This window comes from Falco cherrug, chromosome 15, assembly GCF_023634085.1.
Source record: "Falco cherrug isolate bFalChe1 chromosome 15, bFalChe1.pri, whole genome shotgun sequence".
Classification (NCBI taxonomy): Eukaryota; Metazoa; Chordata; class Aves; order Falconiformes; family Falconidae; genus Falco; species Falco cherrug.
In genome coordinates this window covers 1,176,764-1,203,129 of record NC_073711.1, presented here as the reverse complement: position 1 = coordinate 1,203,129, position 26,366 = coordinate 1,176,764, and the positions used below count along the sequence as shown (strand labels likewise).

At 46.2% G+C, this 26,366-nt stretch overlaps 2 protein-coding genes across 4 annotated transcripts; one reads left to right on the top strand and one right to left on the bottom strand.

The window, feature by feature from the left end:
* Positions 1-260: 260 nt before the first annotated feature.
* Positions 261-5,520, bottom strand: MARS2 (methionyl-tRNA synthetase 2, mitochondrial). The gene has a single exon (XM_055727667.1). It carries the CDS (start codon positions 1,460-1,462, stop codon positions 311-313), a length of 1,152 nt encoding a protein of 383 aa, XP_055583642.1. The 5' UTR covers positions 1,463-5,520; the 3' UTR covers positions 261-310.
* A 579-nt stretch (positions 5,521-6,099) lies between these two features.
* AIFM1 (apoptosis inducing factor mitochondria associated 1) lies at positions 6,100-24,808 on the top strand. 3 transcript variants are annotated; one of them, XM_055727666.1, is made up of 17 exons: positions 6,100-6,561; positions 9,086-9,213; positions 11,224-11,317; positions 12,295-12,324; positions 13,446-13,558; positions 13,690-13,820; positions 14,620-14,710; positions 15,459-15,543; positions 16,182-16,258; positions 17,427-17,535; positions 18,215-18,322; positions 19,096-19,184; positions 19,265-19,405; positions 19,953-20,095; positions 22,548-22,672; positions 23,231-23,427; positions 24,573-24,808. In XM_055727666.1, exons 1-17 carry the CDS (start codon positions 6,213-6,215, stop codon positions 24,642-24,644), a joined length of 2,082 nt encoding a protein of 693 aa, XP_055583641.1. In that variant the 5' UTR covers positions 6,100-6,212; the 3' UTR covers positions 24,645-24,808. The 3 variants fall into 3 exon arrangements, with proteins under 3 accessions (XP_055583641.1, XP_055583640.1, XP_055583639.1); XM_055727665.1 differs by lacking the exon at positions 9,086-9,213 and adding an exon at positions 8,058-8,200; XM_055727664.1 differs by lacking the exon at positions 9,086-9,213 and adding an exon at positions 8,058-8,200 and having other exon boundaries at positions 6,100-6,585.
* Positions 24,809-26,366: the final 1,558 nt, after the last annotated feature.

The window sequence follows — 26,366 nt, the reverse complement described above, 5'->3', positions numbered from 1 at the left end:
ATATTAAAATCCTAGGCTGTGTCTTCAGTTCATTCTGTTACCAGCTTAACTAATTAGGTGTTACCCAAGCTTTCCTAGCTCTTAGCCCCGCACATGCAACCAATCTGCCCCAGTGTGTATGTGTCCCACATCAGGCAGAGACCTACAATGGTCACCTAGGCAGGACAGCACAGCCCTGCCCAGTCCAGTCCAGTCTTCCACTCACTCACTTCATACTACTACTGAGAGATGGGAGGAACATGCTTTTAACAAAGACAACATTTTCTGGGAGTTCCCAGAGGCTTTTATTTACAGAAGCTGTTGTCAGAGACTACAGCTTCTTGGTTTCTATCTGCTGCTGTCTTGGCTTCTCTACTCTGTGAAATAAGATGCCGGTGTCAGGTCCAAGCTGTCTGCCTTCAAAGGGACATAGCTTCCCACTGTAGCGTGGCAGAAATGTCAAACTTGAGAGATCTCTCTCTTCTGGCTCAACACCCAGCCTGGAAAGCAACCTGTCTGCAGTGTGTGGGATCACGGGCTGGAGGAGAGTCCCATAGACACGCAGACATTCCAGCGTAATGTGGATGATGGTGTCAAGCCACAGCTGCTCTGCAGGGTCTTTTCGGTTGAGTTTCCAAGGCCTGTGTCTCTGGAAGAAACTGTTGGTCTGCCTTACACACAGGGCAATACATTCTAAAGCCTTGTAGATCTGGAAACCTTCAAAATAACTAGCCACCTGCAGAGGCAGGGAAGCCACAGATGCCACGAACTCATAGTCTTCAGCAGAAGCCCTGCCCATGCCTTTTGTCTCCCTGTAATCCAAGACATTTGGAAAACAAGACTGTGAGAAACAAGGGTAAGTGTTGCTGGGGTTAATGCTGAGGGCCGTTGACCGATTCAGAAGCCCCCCAAGTGCATCTGCCAGTTCTGAATTCACTAGCTTAACAACCTTCTCATCATAATAGTCACAATCCCGTTCAGGGACACCCTGCCTTAGCAGGAAGTACCTAAATCCATCTACTGTGTACTGTCTGATACAAGCAAAAGGATCAATCACGTTGCCCAGGCTTTTGGACATCTTCTGCCCATGGACAGTCCAGTGGGAGTGCACAAAGATTCGCTCAGGGGGAGCCAGCCCTGCTGCTATCAGCAGCGCTGGCCAGTAGACAGCGTGAAACTTGAGGATGTCCTTGCCCACAACATGGTGTGCAGCAGGCCACCACTCGCCGTGTGTCTCGGGGTAGCCCACCACGCTCAGATAGTTCACCAAGGCATCTACCCATACATAAATAGTTTGTGTTGAGTCACTGGGGACAGGGATACCCCACTGCAGCCGGCTTCTCTCACGAGAGACAGACAAGTCTGGCAAGTCCTCTTCCAGCCAGTGAAGCACGAGCTGGTAGAAAGGGTCAGGGGAAATGGTGCGTGGGTTATCCCGGAGCCAATTCCGCAATGGATCCTGGAACGCTGAGAGCCTGAACATATAATTCTCCTCTTTGGTCCAGTGCACCTGAGAAGGTAGGAGAGAAAAGAATTACAGCCCAAATGCTCTGCAAAGTTTTACAATCTGAATACAGCATTCTCAGCGTGGAGTTTGTCACATGCTCCCTCTGCATTTGGGTGTGCTCCCTGCCATGTGTAAAGCCCCCGGGATCTTTCTGTGACTAGCTGAAACTTCCTCTCCTCAGACACCGCCTCACTGGGCTCCCCAGGACTCAGGCATTTGGGATGGCTCATCACTCTGCTTTTAAAGATGCTTATTCCCCAGGGAAAGCAATATCTTTCTACCTGCCAGATTTATCTTTCAGCAGGCAAGAATTAGGGAGACGAGAATACACCTTCGTAAGGATTTTTTTTGCAGTAATAGTAGAAAATAATAAAAAGACAAAATGATAATTGTTAATTACTGCCTTACTAACAATCCTGGTGCATGCCTTTGCTTTTCTTCTAGGTGCTGTGTTCCTCTTTTTCCTCTTTTGAAGCATCAGTGCATCTTAGTTACTAACTTTGGTAGCCTATAATCATGTTAATGTACTGGCAGCACTTCTCCCATACATTCAAATTCATTAAACAACACATTTAGCTACATTAATGAAAAATTTCTGCATAGATATGGTATAAGTGAGCTGTGTAAAGGCACTCAAGAGATCTATGGCTAGGTCAAGAATTCTTACCTTTTAAAGCTAAATAAGGCTCTAAGATAAGAAAGTTTAGGCTTTGGCATCACGCAGGAGAGTTTCAGTGTCTGACACTGAACCCAGTAACTTCTGACCGAGCCAGAAAGCACTTCACTCTCAACAAAAGCAGTAAAGAGCCTACCTCACCTCAAGCTGAGATGCCCTAAGGAATAATTAGTCCTAATGGTACAACACTGCTTTACAATGTAGTTTAATTTATCTAATTTCAGTAGCAGCCAGTAGCAAATACCACCTTTGCTTACTTGATTAGAAGGTCACCCCAAAAGAAATACTCTTCTCTACACAAATCATAAACAAGTTAGACAAAAATGTTTTGGTCCCACCCCCTAAATTCTTTGTTTTTCTGTAACCTTTTTCAGTCTCTGGGTACCAGCTCTCAGGGTTCTGTCCCGTAGTAATGCTTCACACAGAGCCAGTGCCATGTCCTCCCTCCAACATGCCCTTTTACACAATCCAGTGATCCTTTTGGTAACAAGTCAGGACACAAAAGCCAACTCAAAGTGGGATCTGCAATTTTGTCCAAAACTCTGACCAAGTCTGGTGTTTAGCTCTGAAGAGCTCACGTTGCGTCATCTGCTCAGTGACAAGAGCTGGGCTACCTATCAGCTAGCCACCTGCAGGAAAGGTGGTTCACAAGTGAGTAGAAAACTCCTCAGTGGGAAGGGCAAAAGAGACTAGAAATAGGCTGTCTCCTGAGAGCTAGTAAGTTAGAACTTGGAGCATACAGACAGGTTGATAAAGGGCAGAGTAATTATAACAACCTGCAAACCCATTGTCTTCGTTCAGGGCTTGCCTGTGAACAGTTACTGGAATATCTGCTCTGCAGAGAAATCTGTGAGCCATCTCTCCTGACCTTCAAACAGGCCTGACCTTAGGAGCCCAGCCTCCTACTCACAGCAGTTACCTGTGGGGTTAGAACAGGTTACTCAGGGATTTAGCCAGGCATGTCTTGAAAACCTCTAAGGATGCAGGACTGCAGAACCTCCCCAGGCAGCCTGTTCTGCTGCCTGGCTCTCATGGGAAAGAAGTTTCTCTGTAAATCCAGTCTAAGCCTCTCAAGTTTCAACTTAAGCCCATTTTCTCATCCTCCTGCCATGTACCATTAAAAGAACCTGGCTCCATCTCCTTGATGACCTCCTCGTAGCTATTGGGGAGCTTCTGCCACTAGGGCCTCCCAAAATTTTGTCTTCTCTATGGATGAAGAAGCCGGTTCCCTCAGCCTCTCCCCAAAAGGCAAGTGCTCCAGCATCCTAACCATCATGGTGGCCCTCCACTGAACTTCTTCCAGTTTCTAAACTGTTTCCTGTATTGCGGGCTGGAAAACTGGATGCAGAAACTAGACATGCTCATTAGAGTGCTGAGCAGAGGGGGACAATCACATCCCTTGAACAGGCATCGCTCCTGTTCATATAGCTCAGGATTATTCCGCTGGCTGGCTTTGCTGCCTCATGGTTCAGCTTCTTCACCAACCTCCCCAGGGCTTTCTCAGTATGCTCTGTGGACAGTTAGTTCCCAGCTCGTTTCCTCACTGGAAAGAGAATTCCTGCAGCGCCACATGCACCAACTGTCTCCTGGCTGGACCTGAGCAATGACTTCAACAAATACAGCTCCCCTTCCAGTGAATACAGAACAGTGCAGTTCCTGGTCCCACAAAGGAGCATCTGCTCACTCTACAGGTAAACTAATCCACCTCTCCACACCAGAATGAATCCATAAAATGAGAGCAGCAGAGGTGGGGTGGGCCCTCCACCTCTCTCCAGCCCCACAGCCTGCTCACAGCAGGGCTGGCACCAGCCAAGGTGACTGGAGCTTTACCCAGCCAAGACTGGACACCCCAAGGCTGGGGCTCCCCACATTGCTGGGGACCTGCTCCATGACTGCACCACCCTCCTGGGGGAAGAGCTTATCCTAATGCTCAGCCTGACTGCGCAGCACAGCTTGTGGCAGCATTACTTTGGTCTAGCACCTGGCACCCCCGACAAGCATAGGGCTTTGGGCTCTTTGTAACTGCCCTGTGCATAGGTGCAGTCTGCTATTAGCTTGTCCCTTCGCATCCTGTCTGCCAAATTAAACTGGTGCAGTTCCCTCTACCTCTTGTAGGCCTGCGCTCCATACCCTGACCACATTGGGGGTTTGCTCCTCTCTAGCTTCTCTGCACATTAAAGGACACAAAAGCACATAAGCAGAGTGAAGAAGGGAGATGATTTTCTACAAAACAGACTCTGATCTCTCTGGGTTCAAGGAAGTCCTGAAGAACATCATTTAAAGATGAGCTTTTCACCCCCAGGCTCTACTGGACACCAAAAACCAGACACTTGACAGAAGTACAGGTTTTACGGCATGTTGTAAGCTCCCCCTTTTCCTTCACAAAACCCTCAAGCAGTGTCTCAAGCAACCCAATTGTCTTTGGTTGGAGATAAACACCTACCATCTCTTTCCACCACCCTGCAAGATTTTCTCTGTACCACGTATGCTACTGTTTCTCTTGGACAGTTTGCTATGCAGCTAAGGCAAGTAACTGTTCTCAGGTATATTTAACTTTGAAGCTTCACTTACTATTTTAGTTCTAAAGAATTATTTCTTTGCCTGGAAATTTCTCTTTCCCCTAAACCACATTAGCTGCTTTATCAAGAGACATTATTTGCCAACATACCCCCTTCTGCGTGAATCAATACTCCAACGCCCCAGCCCCATAGAAATATCACAAGAGCATAACCTCTGCTCAGCTCTGAGGCACAACTATCTGCAACTACTGGATTAAATCATGTAACTCCCAACACCTGACAGAAAATGCAGCAGTGGAGAGACTCTTGGTCAGGTACCACACTCCTGGTTGCACTGCTATTCAGTCATTGGGCTAGACCACAGGCAGACCATGTTATGGTGTTTTATGTAGGGCTGAAACCCATGCAGCAAGATTGATGAAAAGCATCCAGAGGCCAAACCAAATTGTCTCACCAAATAGGTCTGAAACTCCAGACACGCAACAACTACCTCAGTTTTATCTTTTATCCTTCTGCACAGCCAACTTATTTCATCATGGCTTTAAAACGCTGCTTCTAGGCCACCTGCCCATGGAACCCAGCAGCAGCTGAGCCCCTCCCATAGCACACGGCTGAACTGTGCATCTACCAGTTGGGGTTTTGGCACCTCTCCCTTGCATAGCCACATACCACTGTAAACACGGAAGAGACATTCTGTGAAATACTGGCGAGTCTCTGCTGAGATAACTACAAAAGGCTACAGGAAGCATTAAACCCCCCCAAATATGGCCAGACCAGAGTGACAGATGAGCGTGCAGTGCCTCCCACAAGCGTGGCTGCCCTTGACCGGGATGGTGCACATGCTGTTACCTGATGGCCGGTCTCCAAAGACACCCTGCACAGGCGTCCCTGGGCATCCCTGCGCTCAGCGAGCTGGCTCTCAGGCAGGAAGCACTCCTCGGGAGTGCAGTACCAGCCCTCGTAAGACCCTTTGTAGAGTGCCCCGCCATCCTGGAGGGCACCCCAGAAATGGCGCACTGCCTGCTGGTGGTGGGGCTCGCTCGTGCGGGTGAAGTCGGTGAAGGAGACGGCGGCCTGGGTCAAGGCCTGGCGGAAGAGGCCCGAGGCCCGCTCACAGAGCTCCGAGGGCGACGTTCCTGCCGCGGTCGCGGCCTGTTGGATCTTCATCCCGTGCTCATCGGTCCCTGAAACGGCAGAGAGGCCTGGGTGCCGCGGGGGCCGTGGCGGGGGGCGCGGGGCCTGCCCCCCCGCCCCCGCGGGGACACGGGCCTTGGGGACGACCTGGCGACACAGGGAACGGCGACAGACTCATGGCCCCGGGGACAGCCCCGGGGGAGGCGGCTCAGCCCCAGGGCCGGGCTGGGCCGGAGGCTGTGTGCCAGGCGCGGGGCCGCGGCGCCTGGCGGGCCCATACTCACCCGTGGAGAGGCGGCCCGGGCCGGCTCTGCGGAGGCCGCGGTAGCGGTGCAGCGCGTCGGCCAAGAGAGCGGAGTAGAGATGCCCGATGTGCGGCGGCCCGTTAGCGTAGAAGATGGGCGTGGAGAGCAGGAGACGGTGGCCGGACCCGGCGACGGTGGCGGTGGCGCGGCGAAGCGGGCGCGGGAGGCGGCGGGGCGGCCGCAACATTGCGGCGCCACCACAGAGACGGCGGGGCAGAGCGGCCGCCCGGAAGGGCCGGCGGAGGCGCGGCGCCGGCGGCCAATGGGGAGCGGGCGGCGGCGCACGCGCAGTGCGGGCGGTGGGGTCGGGCCGGCGGGAGCGAGTGCGGCGTGAGGCGACCGGCGACATGTTCCGCTGCCGCATGGCCGCCGCCGCCGCGGGGGGCCTGGTGTGTGCCCTGCGCCCTCTCAGTCCTGCGCCGCGGGGCCGCGCTGCCGCCGGTGAGTCGGGGCCGGCCGCTTCTGGTACGGAGGCGCGCTGGTACGGCAGGCCCGGGTCTGGGGTGGGGGCTCGCTCGGGGCGGCGGGCCCGGGGCTCTGCGCGGGGGGGCGGGCGGGTTCCCTGCCGCTGGCTTCCTCTCACAGGCGGGTCGGGGCGTCCCTCCCCGTGGGGCTGGGCCTGTGTGCCCGGCCTTGGCGGCGGCCCGGCCTAGAGCCCCCATCCTGCTGGGTCGCTGCCCGGGGGGGCGGGTGCGGTCGGGAGCCGCGATTTCCCAAAGCTGCAGCTTGCTCGGCGGCCCTCGCCTCCCGTCAGCCGGGGAAAGGGCACCCGGACCGCGATTCCAGCGGCGCTGGGCGGGAATTTCACAGGAAGGCTCTTGGCGGCGGGACGGGAGCGGGGCGCTGCGCTGCCCTCGGTGCGCTGGCAGCTCGGCTCCGCCGCCCCGGGCGAGGCTTGTGGGTAACGGGTGCAGGGAGGTGCCGGTGCTCCGCTCCCGGGAGTGGGAAGGGAAACTTCTGTGTTTTGGAAACCGTAAGTTCGATGGGGCTATTTGGCGTATCCATATCTATTTGGATGCTGGTGACTTTGCTGCTGGTTTATATCACAAATATGTGCGTTTAGGCAAAGAGATCAAAGGGGTGTAGCAGCCGGCGTGTCGGCTGAGGCTCGGAGGAGGGTGGAAGGTGTTTCCTGCGTGGTGGGAATAAGTTCTGCAGAAAGGCCCAACCACTTCTGCAAGCTTCAGCTGGCTGGCTGGGGTGTAAACACAGTGCTCAAAGCCATCACTATTTAGCGATCTAATTGGGACAGGCAAGAGTCTGTGATTAAACTATAGTAAAATAAAATATTATGTAGCTGTTCAGCTACATGCACTCTTTGTCTTGCTTGCCTGCTGGTGGATGCCTTCATCTGGATTGGCAAGCATTGCTACTCCTTTTCATTTGGAATGCCCTTTTTGTCAGCAGAAGCCTCTTTCTGCTGGTAGTTTACCTCAGTGGAATAATCTTTGTCAGCAAAGGGATTTTTTTTTCCTTGTATAACCATACCTACTGCTTGTCCTGACAAGGTTACACTAGCCTCTGCTCGCACATGGTGGAGCAGAGCGCATCATTAGACCAGTCCCTGCCTCTGAGAGAAGTGGCCTGAAGAAAGGCATAAGAACAGCAGACATGCAGTACGTGCGCATCTCTGATGAATCTCCCAGTGCTGTGCGGCTTGAAGGCTTCTTCAGCTGGAGATAGTCTTTCTAGCTTCCTCATAGACGTTCCTGCTATTAACATGTTCAGTTACTCTTTGATCTTACAGATGGCTTTGGTATCCACAGCTGCCTGGAGCAGTTTGTTGTGGCAGAGAATAATTCACTAGTCACTCTGATGTGGTCCTGGGCTTTTCAAACAAATAGCTTGTTTACATGGGTGCAGAAATTACTTGGTCTCTAAATTTCAAAACATAACTTTGTATTTTGTGTTTTTCTCTAATGAATTGTATTCTTTAGGCAACTTGTTGCAGCGCTGGAATGTTCCCATAAAACTGCAGATGAGCAGACAAGTGGCTAGCTCTGGTGTGCCTGGGGGCAAAGGCGATAGTTCTGTTTTTGTCCTTATTGTGGGCTTATCAACATTAGGAGCGGGTGCCTATGTAAGTAGAAAGGTAGTTCATGGAAAAAAGCTGCGATACATCTCTCCTATCAGGCATTTGCAGTATTTTGGCTGACTTCACGTAGCTTTTTACCTCTGTAACTATTTCTTCCTTCAGAAACCTTCAAGGGGAGCTAACTGAGCTGGCTGGAAATTAACTTCAATAATTTTTTTAACTGTAATTTCAGTTACCTTTTAGGTTTCTTTACTGTGAAGTCACACCCCCCTTTTTTTTTCCACATATTATGATCAACCACAGCTGTCTGTTGCCTTGTGTATGATAGTAGCATATACTTGAGGGAGACTTGGATGGTACATGCTTTTGATACCAAAGTAAACCATTGTTTGCTAAATCTCAGTTCAAAACATTAGCATTTAGCTTGTGTAAGTATGCCAAATCAACCCAAAGTTTGCCAGCATACCTTTATGCCCTACTTGAAAGATTGAAAAGGATAAAGCTTTTCAGCCCAGCTTAGAGAGTAAATCACATTCCCAGACAGCTGAAGGGTAGCAGCATTACCTAGGAGTGAATGGGTCCTAAGTTTACATCATACAAATACTTGTTTCAAATTCTTTCTCTGAGGGTCATATTCATTGAAAGTTCTGAGTCCTTATTTTCTGCTAATGAAACTCTTCACATGCAGAAGGCTCCTGGGAGATAAATTCAAAATAGTGCATAGAGGAAAAGTCTTTTGCTAGTCCCTTTAAATACGCTTTACTGTGCCCTGCTGTACTGTACTTTTTTTTTTTTTTTTTTTTTTTTTTACAAACAAGGTAACTGAAATTACAAAGCACATTCTGCTTTTCCCAGGATCTGTTTAATCAAAAGTCCTTAATGTTCAGCTCTTTCCTTCTCTTCTCTTTCATTGCCTGTCTTCAACTACAGTTTTGCAATGTCATCATCTAAGATGCCCTTCTAGATCACTGACGTCCTCAGGTGTTCCTGGCAAAGCTGGCAGCAACCTGTTGTTGTACTTAATTGTAGGAGGAACAGTCACTGGGACAGGAGCTTATGTAAGATGCTTAAATGTGTTCTAATGGGTGAGAGGGTGGACGGAGGGTACTTTTCTGTATGTCTATGTACTTTAACTAAACTTTGTGCTTCCTGGCCTCAGGAAATTAAGGATACTTAATTTCAAGGGATACTGTCAAATAATTTACGTTTACAGATTTGATATTCTCAAACAGTGTTGTTGTTAGTGGGAAAAATTGTCTTAGAATTAACTTTTCCACATTAAAGCTAAAAGCAATTGGCCATCCTCAATGTGTGACCATCTGAAAGGCACAAATTAATGCATCTATTCTGATATCAGCAGTGTTGGTATGCGAAAAAAGGAAATCAACTAAATGTAAATGTGCTAGAGGAAAGAAAAGAAAACATGTCTAGCTTTGATTTCTTCAGAGAAGAGCACTGAAATATTGCTCCATTAGCTGGCAAAGTACACAGCTGTGTTTCTGATTAGAAAGAATTTGGCATTGTCCCTTTGGAAAAAACTATTCTGAAGACGTGACTTGTTTTTTGCCTGTATGTAGTAGTCACTTTTTTCTAAGGGATCAGATATAATTTGCTGTATGCAGCCCTTCAGACTCACTTAAAATAAATCTTCATGGTTCTGCTTGCAAAAGCAGAGGTAGTTTTGTTAACTGTGACTTTTATATGTTTAAGCAAAAGGCTTTAAAATTATTTTAATTCTTTTTAATGCTAATAAGTTCTTGTTTTCTGGTATTTTTGACAATTGTTTCAGTTCCCTGGATATGCTTTTGTCTGCCTGTGCTTTTTTCATGTCTGGCATTAAATTAATCAGTTCTTGTTTTAGACTGTTGGCTGTTATAAAGCACCTAATTGTGGGAATTGATAAAATGCATAATATGTAGGAAGTAAAAGAGATTTCAGTTCCCCAAAGGAATTAACTTCTGGTCAAACATAGTTTGGATGTCATAACACTCAGTTAGCTAACAGTACGTGGTTTGGCATTGGCTGCAGGAGGCTTTTATTTCTTGCTGGAAATGTTCCAGTTTTAATATTCTTTCACAATTCAAAATACAGCCATTGGATAGATGGTTGTGTTTCAGACTGTCTTGATGGACTTCCTCCCTTTTATAAACAATGCAAAATGAAAGTTAAATGTCTTGTACATGTGATACAGATTAGTAGCAAGACTAGTTTTGACTTAAAAAATTGTTTGCTTCCCTCTAATTAATCAGCTGTGGGGGCAAATACTATACTTCGACCTGCTTCCAGCAGTCTCATTGTCTTTTGCTTCTCTACATTACTTCTCTACATAACTTGGAAGTTAACATGATGTCTTAAAGGATGTTCCCTCCTTGTCTGTTTCACTAAATTCTGTCCCCAGAACATGCAGGTTATACTTGTACTATATCCTGAATTTAACAGACAAATAAACAGAAGGTCAGCGTTCAGGCTTGGGAATCTCTTCCAGCTGAAGGCAGTTGCTAGAACAGCCATGCTCCTGTGTTTGAAAAGCACTAACATCATGCCGGTAACATCTGGCCTGAGGAAATCCATTAAGGTCATTTGCTTGTTCTGTCCAGCTGCTCTAGGCTTTTGAAGCTGGAGTTGCTTTTTTGCCTCGAATTTGCCTTCCTTTTTTGCAGCCTTGCATTGTGCCATGTTGCATGGCCTAGCTTGCAAATAGGCTTGGGGTTTGTTTGTCTGCGTTTCCTTTGTTGTATCTGGTTCCTCTTGAAACAGGTCTGCAGCCCAAAAACATCTGCAGAAAGGTTGCTTGCTTGCTTATGGAAAGCAACCAGACAACTTGAGATTCATGACATCATATGAAGAGCAGATAGTTTTCTGAGTGCATTCATCTTGTAGATACATATATACACACACACACACCCCCCTTTATGGACACTTTTCCCAGTGAGATATATTTGGGTCTGTATGCTTTAATTGAAAGCAGATGGATTTTCGCAGGATAGACAAAAGCCTGTCAGGGGGTAGGAGCAGAGTGGTGGCTTGATGCTGTAAGATATACAGGGTAAATATTTCTTTGTCTCCAGGTATACAAGACGTTGAGAGAAAACAAAGAGCGATTCACCAGCCGTGTCACAACAGTAACTAAGCGATCTCAAGAAAACGAATCATCTCCTTCTGGTGGGTACTAGCCTGCTAATTGTAGGTTTGGGTCTGTTCTTCAAAAGCTGCTAACTTGAGACCTCTAAAACAAACGGAACAGGGCCCTTCTGAAAACACAGTTTAACATAACATGCGCATTCACAGCATTGTCACTTCTTGGTGCATTCTGTTGTTTGTGAATTCCAGTGTGTTCCCAGCATAGAAGATGGTGCTAGCTTTCCATGACCCAGAACAAGGCTCTATTTTACAGATAAGCATGAGGATAACGTAGGTCATCTCCTGCGGCTCCTTTCTGCTGTTTATGCCTTCTGTGATAAAAAGAGGAAAGAGTTTAAAGAGTTTGTGCTGCTTTTGGCCTTTTACCCTTATGCAGTCTGGTAAAGACACTGTGGTTCTAAAGGGATAATATGATCTGTCAGCACAAAATCCTTTGTGCTGTGCTATGTCCCTGTCCCATGCATAGTGGGCTGGGCATGTGAGAAATACTGTGCTTGGGCCACATGTAGAAGGAAGGAATCGGGACAATTAGTGAGGCTTTTGATGATGCTTTGCAGAGTGTGTGTGGACCACAAGTTGCTCATTGAAGATCGCTTAATTTATGAGATCTCCAACTGCAGTGTCTGAATTACTGAGCCAAAGGATGATATATTTTGTAGTAACAGTGGTTTTAGGTCATAGAAGATAGGTCTGTTATGTCACTTTACTTAGGAAATCAACAAAAAGAATATCCTGCAGACAGAACAGACAACTGGTTGCTTTGGTTTGAGGAAGAGGATAAAACATGTTTATCAGGTTGAGACTGGAGGGCAGAGAGTAAGCCTAGATGCTGAAGCAGAGGCCTTGGTAAGTCTGTACTTCTGGAGAAACTGTCCCTTTATAGTGGAGAGCAGCCTGTTAATCCTATGGTCTCCTTGAGTCAGCCCTGAATTGCATCTTCCAAACTGCAATATCCTTGATAGCCTGTGCTTTGCTGAATTGAGTGTCTTCTCTTTCAGATACAGATGCTGCTTCTCAAGGCACAGCAGGTGAGTCTTGATGGTAATATTTAACTGTTCTGTTCCTGCATGCGGTTTAACTGCATGTTGTTTAGAAACAGGACCTGCATGTAGGAAAAAATGCATTCTGGTAGGAAGTCAACAGTTGGTCTCCTTTCAGAATACAATTACAGAAAAATATGCCTTGGCATTTTAGGGAACTTTGCTTTCTTATAAACTGTTCACTGAATGGCCAGTGCAGAGTTTTGGTCTTGCTCACGAGTTGATTTGTGTCCTTAAGCTAGATTTGTGTCCACACAGCTAGATCAAACACTTTCCAGTTCGTATTTTCCAAATTTTGAAAATCATGTTCTGACTTGCATGACACCCAGCTCATATATCTTTTCCTGGTGTTTTCAATAATTTTTTGGCTATGTCCCTCTTGCTAGCTCAGCAAACTGTCACTTACTGTAAAAACTGAATGTTGGATCTCCAGTGCGTTGTTTGGCCAGAGCAGAGGCTGAGCATGTTTTTGCTGTCCTGAATCTGCTGTGCAGTAGATGTCCTGGCCTTGCATCGGTCTTCTGAAATTGTGTATTGAATGCTGGAATCAAACTTTGGGGGTCTTTGACTTTGCAGTCACTTCACCCAGCTGTGCGAATGTAGATCAATTTCTGCAATTAAGCTCTTTGAGGGTCTACTGGACTAGTAGCACCTGTTCAGAGTATAGCTTGAAACCTGCTAATAGCCTGTGTGCATAGTGGTATTTCAAATTTGTTAACATAGATCATTCTTACTCTTAACATCTTAAACGAGAAAAGTAGATCTGTAATAGAGGAGCTAAAGCCACACGATTAAAGCTGTGCTCCTGGCCTGTTCCAAAACTCTGCAATTGCCATTGAGCTTGGCTGTGCAGATCTAGCTTAGGAAAAATAATTTGGTGAAATCTGACAGCTGGATTTATGCAGGGAGCCAGCTTTGAGTGAAGCAGCAGCATGGTTCCTGGGGGGAATGCATTGGGGTGGAAAGGAAGGGGAGGAGAAGTTTATTGAAGGGCAGTTTTCCAAAGGAAGTCTGTATGTGAAAGGCATCTGGTGACATACTCTGTTCTTTGGGGCTGGGCTGTTTTCCCTGCTGTATCTGCAGTAAGCTGTCCAATCTGTCACCTGCAGCTCCGGGAGCTCGTCCTGAGGTCCCATCTCATGTTCCTTTCCTGCTGATCGGTGGAGGAACTGCTGCTTTTGCTGCTGCCAGATCCATTCGGGCTCGTGACCCTGGTGCCCGGGTAAGAGCTGCCCTGTTCCAGAGCAGACTTGTGTGGATGACTGAATGCTGTGCTTGCTTCAGAGCCTCTGTCACGTGTTTTGCCATTTGCCTGGCATTGGTACAGCTGATGTGTTTAATGACCAATTAAAGGTGCTGATTGTGTCTGAAGATCCTGCCCTGCCCTATATGCGTCCACCTCTTTCCAAAGAACTCTGGTTTTCAGATGATCCAAATGTGACAGAGACTCTGCGCTTCAAACAGTGGAATGGCAAGGAGAGGAGGTATGTGTCACTTAGGGGTAGCAAGAATGGAGAGTGTTTAATGAAAAGTTGACAATGATCAAACTGTTCTTGTGAGAGACCTGCTGCAGAGCTTTGAAGGATCCCCAGAGTGCTGTGTGGACAAAAAACTTAGTAGGTTTCTGTGTTTGTCTGATACAAAGAGGGCTCTGGGATGTGCATGTGTCTTGTGTACGTTGTTGCTATGCTGATCAAAGAAGAGACAGAGCACTGTCTGCTGCATGCAGAGCTTGTGTGTTATTTTGCACTGGAGTAGCTAACTGACTACCTTGTGGAGTCCATGGGACTCCATGATGTAAGCTGCGGACTCCTGGAGTGTGGCTTCCCAGAGATGCCAAGAGGTTACAGACAAGTCAGTCGAGCACTAAAGAGCAGACTGAAAGGTGTGGCTGTGCTGGCAGTTGTCAAGATGAACGCTGCTTCGCACATGAGTTAGCTCGGTACTCAACACCTCTTGAATCTTGCTGTGATTCCCTTAGACATACACCACCACAGGCAGCAATCCTGTGAAATATGTTAATAGTTAAGGTGAGGGTATAGCTTCACGGTTTAGAGCAGAGCCCCAGGGGCCCTGGATCACACTTGAGTCTTGTGACTTGTGTGATAAAGCCTTACTGACCAACACCCTTGAACTTCAGTAGTATGAAGACCCTAATTCTTAAAAATAGTTAAGTAAGAATTCTGGAGCTTGTTATGGATGCACAGAGTTGTCTTTGTATCATTGGTGATAGCTGGTATCACAAAGAAAGTAGAACCCATTTGATAATGGAGATTTTTTCAGTATATATTTCCAGCCGCCGTCATTCTATGTGCCTGTTCGTGATCTGCCTTTTGTAGAAAATGGTGGAGTAGCAGTTCTCTGTGGCAAGAAGGTGGGTACAGCATCAGTTGTTCTAGCATCATACAGTTCTTCCCAAGCAGAGCCTGTACTGTAAGCTGAAACTAAACTGTCGATGGTGGTGTGGAGGGTTGGCTGAGGAGGAGAATGTGTACAAGGCTGGGAAAAGTATATATGATGAAGCAGGGATCTTAAGGATAGCATGAGTGACATTTGAGAACGGAAGAAGCTATGAGGAATAGTAATGAGCTGAGGGAAAATGAGGAAGGGGGAAGGATATATCTAGAGTGTGGGCATGGGAGAAGAATATGTAGAGCTTGGAGACAGGGTGTGACAAAATGGGAACGAGGCTATATATCAGAGGGTTAGGTAAGGAGAATAGGGTGATCTGAGTAGTGGGTTATGCTGTGAGCAAGAGCATTGCGCAGAAGCAGCAGGAAGGTGGAAAAGTTAATGGTGAAGTTTCTAATATATATGCTTCCTTATTTATATGTTGCTAAAATAATATTTGTGTGACTCCTTGTACTACTGAGCTACACCAGGTGTTGGAGTCCATTTCTTAGATCAGGTTGATCTTTGCAGGATCTGAGTCTGTGATGGCTACCAAAGAACTTGTCTCAATTCCTACTTCCAATCTTCTCCCTTACCCCCTCCCACCCCCCTAAATTTAAAGGTGTGAAAATGTTACTTCCAAGTTTGCTTCTCTAATCAATAGTTCATGCAGTTTCAAAAGGCCTACAGTGCATGGAAAGTTGAGCTCTCCTGCTTGTTTAATTTTGCAGGTTGTGCATATGGATGTTAGAGGCAACATAGTGAAACTCAGTGATGGTACCCAGATATCCTATGACAAATGTCTAATTGCCACTGGTAAGTTGTTGGGTTTTTTCTCTTTGTTCTTTGTCTTGTGCCAGGCCAGAAACAAGGAAGTTTCTGCAGTATGTGTCAGATGCTTGGTAGAGCAGTCAGATGAAGGACAGTCATATGGACAACCATGCCGTTGGGTTTTGCATCTGCTTCACATCAGCCAGCTTGTCCAGGACATTCAAAGTTTTGCCCTGTGAAGATCAGTAGGGAAAGAGGAAAAGGTGGCTTTATTCCTAGGAATAAATAAAGGAACTTCTGTACAGGCCAGCCTCTGAATCCTGCCTGTAGCGTTAGTGAGCAGAACCACCAGCTCTTGCTTGGACAGAGCACTGCTCCAGCATCTAACCTTAGCACTTCTGTTCACTTCTATGCTTAAAGTGGAAATGGCTGTCTCCAGTCAGTGGAGCAAGGTGTACAGCACTAGATCTTTTTCCCCTGGGTGACTGTTGGATCATCTACTGCTTTCATGTTAAAAACCCAGACAGCAACAGGGAATAGGGCATATTGTAACAGTTTGGAGAGCACAGTCAAGATTAAAGATAGCTTTGCATTGTCTGGATAGCCAGTGATGTGGCTGTGGTATCATTAGTCTCTCTCTCTCCCCCCTTCTCCTTCCCTCCCTCCCTCCCTGCTGTCCTCAGGTGGTACCCCAAGGAACCTGTCTGCCATTGAAAGAGCAGGAAAAGATGTACAACAAAGGCTGACGTTGTTCCGAAAGGTAATCTTGAGGTGCTGCTGGACCTGGGGTGAGGCTGAAATAATCGGAGCCAGTACCACTACTTTCAGCTTTTTAACTCTTCTGCTTTGGGTCTAGGACAGCTTGGCAACTGCTTCTCTCAGCTGATAACCAGGAATCCATTTGCTGTTTATTCCTTTTCCCCAAGTGGGTAAACAGGGTAGGGTCTACTAGACCACTCATGTTTGCCTCAGGCCTGAGAGCTGTAATGTGGTTTTTTAGTTTCCCTTCTGTATGACTTTGTTGTGCCTTCCAGGCCTTGTAAAAACACAAGCAATGTAAGCTCTGCAAGTCAGTTTGGCCTGTAAGCAGTGTGTGCCTTCAGGACCTTGAGTAGACACAGGAAGCTAGCTTAGTGCTCCAGCCTGACACCCATCTTGATTATGTGTGCGCCACAGTTTTGCAGCACATGGGCAAGAGGTTGGCCTTGGGCCTGAGACAAGACAAACTGCTCTCGTGCTCTGAAATTTTGGCTGAGAATGAAGTTGAGTGTTTATGTCAGCTCTTGAATTAGCTGAGATTGTTTTCTGATGAACAAATAAACTGATATCTGTGCCTCATACATGGCATTTCTTGACCTTCATCCTGTGCCTTGGCACAGAATGAATAAGACATGGAAGTTGGTCAGCGGTCTTCTGGTTTTCACTATAGAGTTGCTTTTTGTTGACAAATTCCACTTTTCTTGAAAACGACGGATTTTAAACAGGCATGCAACAGTCTCCTTAGTCTAGTTCAGGGAATGAATCAGGAGTAAGAAGCTGTATGGGAACTTTCTGCTCTGCTGGATTTCCCCTAGGGTCAGATCTGCTTAGCTGTGGAAAGGGAAAGATGGATGACATGAGCTGTGGCATCCTTATAGTACTGTATGTGCTATAGTATATTTGCATCTAGAAATTTCTTTGTAATTGCCCTTGAAAGTTAAGGGAAAATGCAGGAAAGTCAGATTGCCTGGACAGGGAAGAGCTTGCAGAAATGTTAGGAAGCCAGAGGGTTTTTTCTGTGCAATAGACAAACAGGAGGAAGGAGAAACATGTTTCTTTTTCTAAGCTGGGGAGAGAGTTGCTCTTGGTTCAAAGGGAGAAATCGGAGGAAAATATCTTCTGCTGCTCTTCCTGTTTGAGGATATTTGAAATAGGAATAAATCTTTCAGATCGAGGACTTCAAATGTCTGGAGAAGATTTCAAGAGAAGTCAAGTCTGTCACAATTATTGGTGGTGGTTTTCTTGGCAGTGAACTGGCCTGTGCTCTGGGAAGAAGAGGTAAGTGTGCTTCTGCAGGCAGCTTGTCTTCAGCTGGCACCTTGACGGAAGTGATAGACGTTGAATGTAAGCAGCCTGACATCATAAGCTTCTTTTTGATTCCCCAGCTGCTGAGATTTTGCACAGACTTGTGGTTTGCCTGAAATAACCTTAGTGCACCTGTGTTTGGTTGGCTATATGGCATGATGTGGTTTGCCATTTTTTCTCTCATTAGCTCTCAAGCAGCCCCTGACTACAAAGGGATTTGTAAGTTGGGCTCCCTGGAAGCTTTGCAGGCTTGTGCATGTTGCAAAGCCGTTGCACTCTGTAAAAAGTTACGTTTACTCTCTCAGTGCTAAAAGCCACCCTAAAACTTATTTCAAAGGGGTTGGGAAGAACTGGATTCTTTACTGTCAAGTGCGTGCAGCTTTTTGAGTAGTGTCTCTATGGTAATTTTTCTAGTAAGGGAAGTTTTCTTCAACATACTAAGCATTTTACTTAAAGTTGGCTCTGTAGGTGTATGCAAAACAGTGGTCAGTCACTGTGACACCTGTAGAAAATCTGGGAGACCAAACTCCCAGTTTTGGAAACTTCTGTCAAGCTCCTCATGTAAAGTGAAAGCATTTGCGTATGTCCTGAAGTCTGTGCTGCTGCTCTTTCTCCATGGGTTATAAGAAGCCTGCTCTTGCTTTCCTTTCAGCACAAACCAGAGGCCTGGAGGTGATTCAGCTGTTTCCAGAGAGTGGCAATATGGGCAAAGTCTTGCCTGAATATCTGAGCAACTGGACCACAGAGAAAGTCAGAAAAGGTAAAGCTGCACTTCGATGCTCTTCCTCTGCAAGTGGCAGAGCTGTGGTGTTTAGGCCAGTGGCTGTTGCATAGCTCTTCCTTGTGACATACAGCGCTCTGCTTGTTTTGTCAGTGGAGCCTTGGGAAGACTGGGTCCCATGTGAGGTGGCCCAGGTGCAGAATGGAACAAGTTGAAGTTCAGACAGCTTGGGTAGCACAGAGCTGCTGTGAATCTGTGGCTTCTTAGCAGCTCTGAGAAAGCCAACCAAATATGCATGCTGATGCCAGTGAGGTTTTCCCTCTGGCTGTTCCTGCACAGAATGATCCCTGCTACCATACTTGCAAGTTACTTTTAGTGCCCTCTAATTTGGAACCAGAATTGTCTTACGATAACTGCCTGTTCTCTTCTGAGTTGTTCTAGTGTCAAATAATTTTACTTCTTACAGCCTAATGCAGTCACTTTGCAAGAAGGGCTGTATAGCCCCATGCCTTATGCATACACCTTTGTAAGGCCACCTGCTGTAGTGTTTAGCTGACAAAGTTGGTAAGATCTGAGATACCTTTTTCCATTTGCTATATTAAATGCAGAATATATTTATGCGCATAAGTGGAGTGGGGATAGAGGGAGGAGGGATATAGTTGGGGGTGCAGACAGCAGGGCCTGATAACCCACGGGTCTGAGTTACTTCCTTTTGCTGGCCCCTGCTTTGTCTGCATCTGCACCAAAGATGCCTGCTTCAGCTGAAATCTCTGCCCCTAAGCAGGAGCTATGTTTCCTGTGTTTGTTTCCAGAGGGTGTCAATGTCATGCCTAATGCTGTGGTCAAGTCTGTCTCTGTCTGTGGCAATCGGCTGATGATTAAACTGAAAGATGGCCGAAAGGTAAATGTAAAAGCAGGGAAAGGGTAACGTTTGCAGGGGCTTTGAGAGAATTAAGATAATAATTATGAAATCCCAAACAGGTGGAGACTGATCATATTGTGGCTGCAGTAGGGCTGGAGCCTAACGTGGAATTAGCAAAGTCAGCTGGGCTGGAGGTGGACTCTGACTTTGGAGGGTTCAGGGTGAACGCGGAGCTGCAGGCACGCTCCAATATCTGGGTGGTGAGTATGTGCAGAGGAGTTTCCTGTCTGCTGGTTATGCTGATGCAATCAGAATACACAGAGTTATGGGGGCTGATATACCTTGATTAGGTGAATGGGGTGAAAAGTAGCACATAATGAGACTAATTGCAGTGCAGATCCTGCTGGCAGCTCTGGAGTCTGTTCATGCACCACAGCACACATTGTTGCTGTGGTAACGACTGTGCAAGTTTTTGAATATTTATGCTGTGTAAGAGGAGTTGGGGTAACCTAAAGATAGCATGGATTACTATTGTGTAAGAGTCCCTTTGGTGGGAGTTGAGACTTTGATCCCTCCGGAAAAATATACCTGATACTGTCTTATTTTTAAAAAAATTGGTGAAAAATGCTGAGAAACTGGGACTTGTGTAGCCTGGGGAATGGGATGTTAGTGATGGCATTTGGGGTTTGTAAGGAAAACTCAGTTCATAGCTCCACTTTGTTCTCTTCCCAATGCCTGTTTTGTTTGTACATTAATTTTAAGCTTTTGATTTTAATGTTTAGTCTGCACTGAATGATTCTTTTTAAGGCCGGGGATGCTGCCTGCTTCTATGATATCAAACTAGGTAGGAGACGTGTAGAGCACCATGATCATGCTGTTGTGAGTGGAAGACTAGCTGGAGAAAACATGACAGGCGCTGCGAAGCCCTACTGGCATCAGTCCATGTTCTGGTAACATTGATTTCTTCTTTTGGTATTTCTTATTTGGTCACATTGCAGGAGCTATGAAAAGATACACCTTGTAAAGGTTTCTGTTTCCTGAGTGTAGTGAAGCTACTTTAGCAAATACTTGCTCCCAGAAGCTCGGGGCGTGGGAAGGCATTTGAGCATCTGCTGCTCTGCCTTGACTTCTGAAATGTTTTTCCTTCCTGCAGATCCCAGTTTCTCCTTGAATGAGTGCCATTCGGCAAAGCAAGTAGTGATAAAGAGCAGCCCCTTTCCTCATAGCAGGCCAGCTTACAGGTTGAACTCAGCAGCAGCTTGTGCTGAGGAACTTCAGATGATCTTAACAGAAAATCTGTTGGTTTCAGTTGTGTTGTGTCTTTGCTGATTAGCTGAACTGAGGCTTTAGTAGCAATGCGTCACTGCATCCAGGAGTGTATGTGAAAGTCTGTTGTTTTCCAGAGGAGAGGTATCAAGAAAACGGGCAGTTTTGCTGTATCTTTTCAAAGTTCTTTTTTAAATGAAACAAACAAAAAACCCCAGTGAAAAAAATAATCCCAAAGCCTGTTAGCTCAAGATCAGGAATTTGAAGTTAGCAGACTTTAAATATGGAGGAAAGAGTTTTACTTTTCTTGGAGAAAACCCCTCAAAAATAGTTATTTATGACTTGCCATCACTTACCTGAACACTTGGTCTGTACTGCATGGACTTGGGACCCAGAAGAGTTTCTTCACTTTTGAATAAGGACACAGAACCATCTGTTTCAATTGTGTGTTTTTCTTCAGGATATACTTTACCATGATGCAGATGCAGATGGCTAGGGGGCTGTGAGTTGCAGTCTTGTGTTTTGTTGAAAAGTGTTAACTCCAGGGGTTTGCCAGCCCTCACTGAGTGAGACTTCCTTCTCCTGTGCTAAAAAGCTGGCAAATGGCAGGAACTCATCTTACATTTTCTTCAGGATGTTTGGGATCCCTCCTGAGCTCTGACTTGCTCACTGCTGGGTGCCTTGTCTGCTTAGCTGACGTATTCCCTTCAGTAACCTGAGTCTGTGATGAAGGATTCTGGCTGGGAAGGTAGTGCTGTACATGTAGTGATGTACATACAGAGATTTCCAAATTGTTTTGTGTGTATTGTGGTTTTAACTCCAGCCGGTTACTAAGTACTACGCAGTTGCTCGCTCACTCTTCCCCGAGTCCGTGTTGCCCCCCGCCCTGCTCCCCAGGATGGGAAGGAAAATTGGGAAGGAATGTAAAACTTGAGGGTTGAGATAAGAACAATTTAACAGTTGAAATAAAATAAATTTAAAAATAATAATAATAGCAATTGTAATAAAAAGAAGGGAGAAGGGTAGAGGAATGAAGTCCAAAGGGAAGGGAGAAACCAAGTGATAACCACTACAGTTGCTCACCCTCTGCTGAGCAATGCCCACCCAGCTAGTCCCCAAGCATTGATTAGCCAGCTCCAGCCACCCCCCACCCCCCCCAGTTTGTATGCCAAGCATGACATCCCATGGTATGGAATACCTCTTTGGTTTGTTCAGGCCAGCTGTCCTGGCTGTGTCCCCTCCCAGTTTCTTGTGCCCCTGCAGCCCTCTTACTGGCAAGGCCTGGGAAACCGAAAAGTCCTTGACTTGGTATAAATGTTATGTAGCAACAACTAAAACAACCTGTGTGTTATCAACATTGTTCTCATGCCAAATCTAAAACAGCACTGCACCAGCTACTAAGGAGAAAATTAACCCAGCTGAAACCAGGACAGCATGATGTATCAATTTCCTCTGCATAGATGGGAATATTTTTGACCTGTTATGCTTACTGGGCCCCAAACCACAGCTGCTTTGACTTCTATAAGCACCCCAGTTCAAAGTCAGCAGGTACTCGGTTCAAGGAGGTGTTACAGTAATGTGTCCTCTTTGATCTTCTTTAAATGCTCTTTGAAACATACACTAAATTTTCTGTGCTGCAAAGTCTAGTGCTTATAACTCAGCAGTGCCGGAAGTTTGGTCAAATGGTCTTGCCAGGACCCGGAGGAACACTTGCTTCTGCCCCAACTCTGTCTCCAAGTCACTTGGTACTAAGCCAGGAATATAGAAGATTTTTACAAGTACCTAACAACTGCAAACTCATGTTTGAATGCTGAGGTCAGATGTATGAGTTTCGAAAGACTCAAGATACCTGCAGTTCTTGGAAGCCAGCCAGCTTCCTTCAAGGGAGCAGGCCTTAAGTATTTTAACTTTTTGTTCATTGTCCTGCTTTCTTCTGAAACTGATGGCCTTAGACTTGCTGTGCTTTGACTCCTTGTTCCACCATAACGTATGCAGAAGAGTCTAATTATGTCAGTCAGCCTGCATACCATAATCACTCTCTTGGACAATACTCATTAAGGGTTTGGGGATGGATGGAATTGCCTTGTATTTGTCTCAGTAATGCTACAAATTATTTTTTCCCCACTTTATTCCTAGGAGTGATCTGGGTCCTAATGTAGGGTACGAAGCCATTGGCCTTGTTGACAGTAGTTTGCCAACAGTAGGAGTCTTTGCTAAAGCAACAGCAAAAGACACACCGAAAAGTGCAACGGAGCAATCAGGTAGGCTATAGTCCTGCTTGGGAGCTGACTGGGTGCATGAAGGTTTTTGTGTCTCTTAACTCTTTGTAGTGGCTGCAGAGTTGGTCTGATCTCATTGCAGAGCACTAGGAGACACCAATCTGCTTCTTTTCTAGACCAAGCTTTAAAGGCTGGTTTTGATATTAAAATGTGATTAAAAAATAACGTTCCTCCAAGAAGACCTAGTGTAACTCAGTTACCAAACTTTTTTTTCCTTAGTGAAACTTAATTTCCTCCACAGCAATAAAACAATCATTTTTTGCTGATTGTGTAGATCTAAGCATATTGATTCTGTATATACTGCCTGGAAGAAGTAGACTCTTCTTTTGTGTTTGGTGATGGGAGTTGTCAGTATTGTGCTTCATGTTAGGATTACTTCATTCTAGTGTTACTAAAACTTAACTTTTGCTGCATGCATCTCGAAGGAAAACACCTCAGTCTGTTGTAGAACCCCGCTCTTCAGTCTGCTTTCACCATCACGGGCAAACAGCTGCTGCTTTTTCTGCATGGGACGTTTGATATCTTGTATCTTTGCATTAGGGACAGGTATTCGATCAGAGAGTGAAACAGAAGCAGAAGCCTCAGAAGTTCACATTTCTCCAAGCTTTTCACCAACACCTCAAGTTCCAAAGCAAGGAGAAGATTATGGCAAAGGTGTAATTTTCTACCTCAGGGATAAAGTTGTGGTAGGAATCGTATTATGGAACATCTTCAACAGGATGCCTATTGCTCGAAAGGTCAGTACAGGACTAGTATGCTGAACAGTGAGGCTTGCTTAGATTGAGGATTTTCTTGTGGAAAACTCAATCTACCAATTTTAAATGAGGATAAATAAATGCACATGCTCTGTATGGAGCAGAGCTGTGCAATACCCATGCTAGCCCTGTCTTAGGTAAATTATGGGAGATGTCCTTGTGCTTTTCTGCATGTTTGTTCAAAATTCTTACAGAAACAACTTGAATTAAGTTTGTACTTCAAGACTTGCCTTTGCATGGCTGGAATTTTGGGTCTGTACTAAGTACAAGCAAGAATCACACGTGACTGAGCATCAGAGTGAAATGTCCTATTTTTGTGCTACTTTGTCTAAAGTAACAGTCTTAAACATATATTATCCTAGATACACAGCCACAAAAGGTCAGGGTTAGAAGCAGCCTTGAGTAGGTGCTTATTCTGTCTTCATACTCCAAGGTAAGATCATCTATACTTAGGTCATTTTTTTAACATCTTTGGAGAATTTTGGCAGTTTGAGTGTGATTCCACACAATCACAGGTGATCTGTCCCAAAATGAACTGTTCTTATTGTTGGAAGTTTCGGTTGGTTATTTAACCTGAAGCTTTCATGATGCAGTTTAAACTTGTTACTTTTCCCATCCCTGTGAAAGAGACATTCTTCCTTCTCTTAGCCGCCCTTCCTCTAAATCAGAGAGCCAAGTATGTACAAGGATCCTTGGCCTTAGTCTCATTGTCTAAAAGATAAGTCGCTCAAACTTGCAAACTTACACTAGCTCCTTTAAGACAGTGCAGAGAGACTGGCTCATCTTCTTGGAGTTGAGATGAATCAGTTCTGAAGATACTTGTTCCCCCCCACTGTAAAGGGAAACTCAGACATCAGAAATAAATCCTATAGGGACAGCGAGGTTGGTTTTAACTCCAGCCATTCCTGTAGGGAGATAATGCTGCATTTAACACTTCCTTATAAGTTGTGGCTGTAGTAAGTATTGTTGTCATGTTGTGGACTGCCTAAGTTGGTGAGTTGTCATCAGCAGAGCTTCAGAGAGGATCTAAGACATTCATCACATTGGCTGGTGACCATGTCCAGTCTTGCAGCGCTGGATTTTTATAGTATGTGTGTCGGGTTTTAACACATTCTTCCTTTCTTCAGATCATCAAAGATGGGGAGGAGCACGATGATCTCAACGAAGTAGCGAAGCTTTTCAACATCCACGAAGACTAAACTCCAGAATTGGAACGTCACAAGAGGAGTGAGTAGGGCAGCAGAGGCCACTGGCTGTGTGCACCCCTTCATCTCAGACTACTTCTTCTGAGTACTTGTGAATATTTCTGATCATGTAGCGTTCTAATGTTTGCACCAATAAAATCAGATTATTCTAAGTTAAATGTCTTCTTCCTGCACCTCTGCATTGCTAGTTTTGAGAGGGGAGCGAGCTGCCTGCTGTTGTCAGTTTTTCCCCTTTTATCAACAATGGAGACACCTGCAGAGCTACCTCTTTTCATGCAGCACTTCCCGGCTGGTGAGCTTGCAGTCCTGCTGCGCAGAGGGCTGTGCCATTCGCAGCAAGAGCTGCCTGTGTAGGAAAACCACATCCCTGATGGAATGAAAAAAATGGGATGCAGTGGCTCCCATGAAAGCTTGTATTTGAAGCCAGGTGTGTGCTCCAACCTGGTGATCAGTGTAAGATGGGGTATTGAAGGGATGGGAAAAATAAGGAGAGGGGCTTACCGTTCGTTGCTAGGACAGGAGGTAAGGGACTGAATTATCAGAGTGATGGAGGAAGTGTGCTAATGCATATTTGGAGAGCACAGGATGAAGTGGGTTGGGAGAACCAGTCACTGGTGATGCAGGACACAGGGGGCATGATGATGTCAGGAGCATGTTATTAGTTCTCTGGCCGCCATGGGTGAATTTGAGTCCTTTCTAATCACACTCAGCTCTTGGCTGTGTGTGCCAGGTAAAATGGGATGCAGGAACGGCATATAACACGACAGAGTGGGTTGGGAGTCAGAGAGGGAGGTAGTATATCCATGGAGACAGGTTGATGCTTTTGGCATGTGAGGGGAAGGGTGTTCAACTGCCCCTGCTTCCCCTGCCTCAAGAAGTGCTCCAGTGTTGCCAAAAAGTTCATCCCATGGTCTGCAATTGTTTCTGCTTATGTTGGAGCTGTTCCTCAGCATGAAAAACGAGTATGTCAGCTGCAGGGAAGGCAGTGCCTTCAGCCACCAGGCCAAGACATCTGGCTCGCATCCTCCCAGGGCCTACACACTTAACATGGACGAAGACATCAGCCTCCAGCCTTGCTCCGTTTCAGGATGAGCTACAACTGTAAATGCGAGGAGTCCAGGGCGGCTGCTGCTGCAGGGAGGGAGAACTGGGTAGAAAATCATGACTGAGCTGGATTCCAGGAACCACGGTCCAGGCTTGGAGCTTGAGCAAGCGTGTGGCATGTTGGGAGATGAACCTCTTGACATCATCCCGGCAGCAGAGTCTTACTTCCAACTGTGCTGTGCCTGCGTGGTCCTTCTCTTATAAAACATTGCCAAGGGAAAAGTGTTGTCTTCCTGGAGCCAGGGAGTTGACTCTCCCTCGGCTGCTACTAAAATTTCTCATCTGTTGTGGGAAAAAAACTGACACTAATGGCATCAGTTGTGTGCAGCAGATTCTCATTCTTTTCTGCTCCTCTTGCAAATGCAAGCACTGGCATAATAGAGGGAAAAGCTGACCGTGTTTTCCAGAACCAGAAGTGTTGGAAGAAGGGTTCGCCGGAGTCAAGAAGTCGCTCAATAAAGTTGAGCAAGATGCATAACTCATATTAGTTTCTAACACTACGTATATAGAATTGATACACATGCATATTTGTAAAGCAAAAATATAATTGGTTAGTAGTCTCTAAGCGCGTGTGGTTCTCACACCCCTAATTACCATGACTAAAATAAGCAT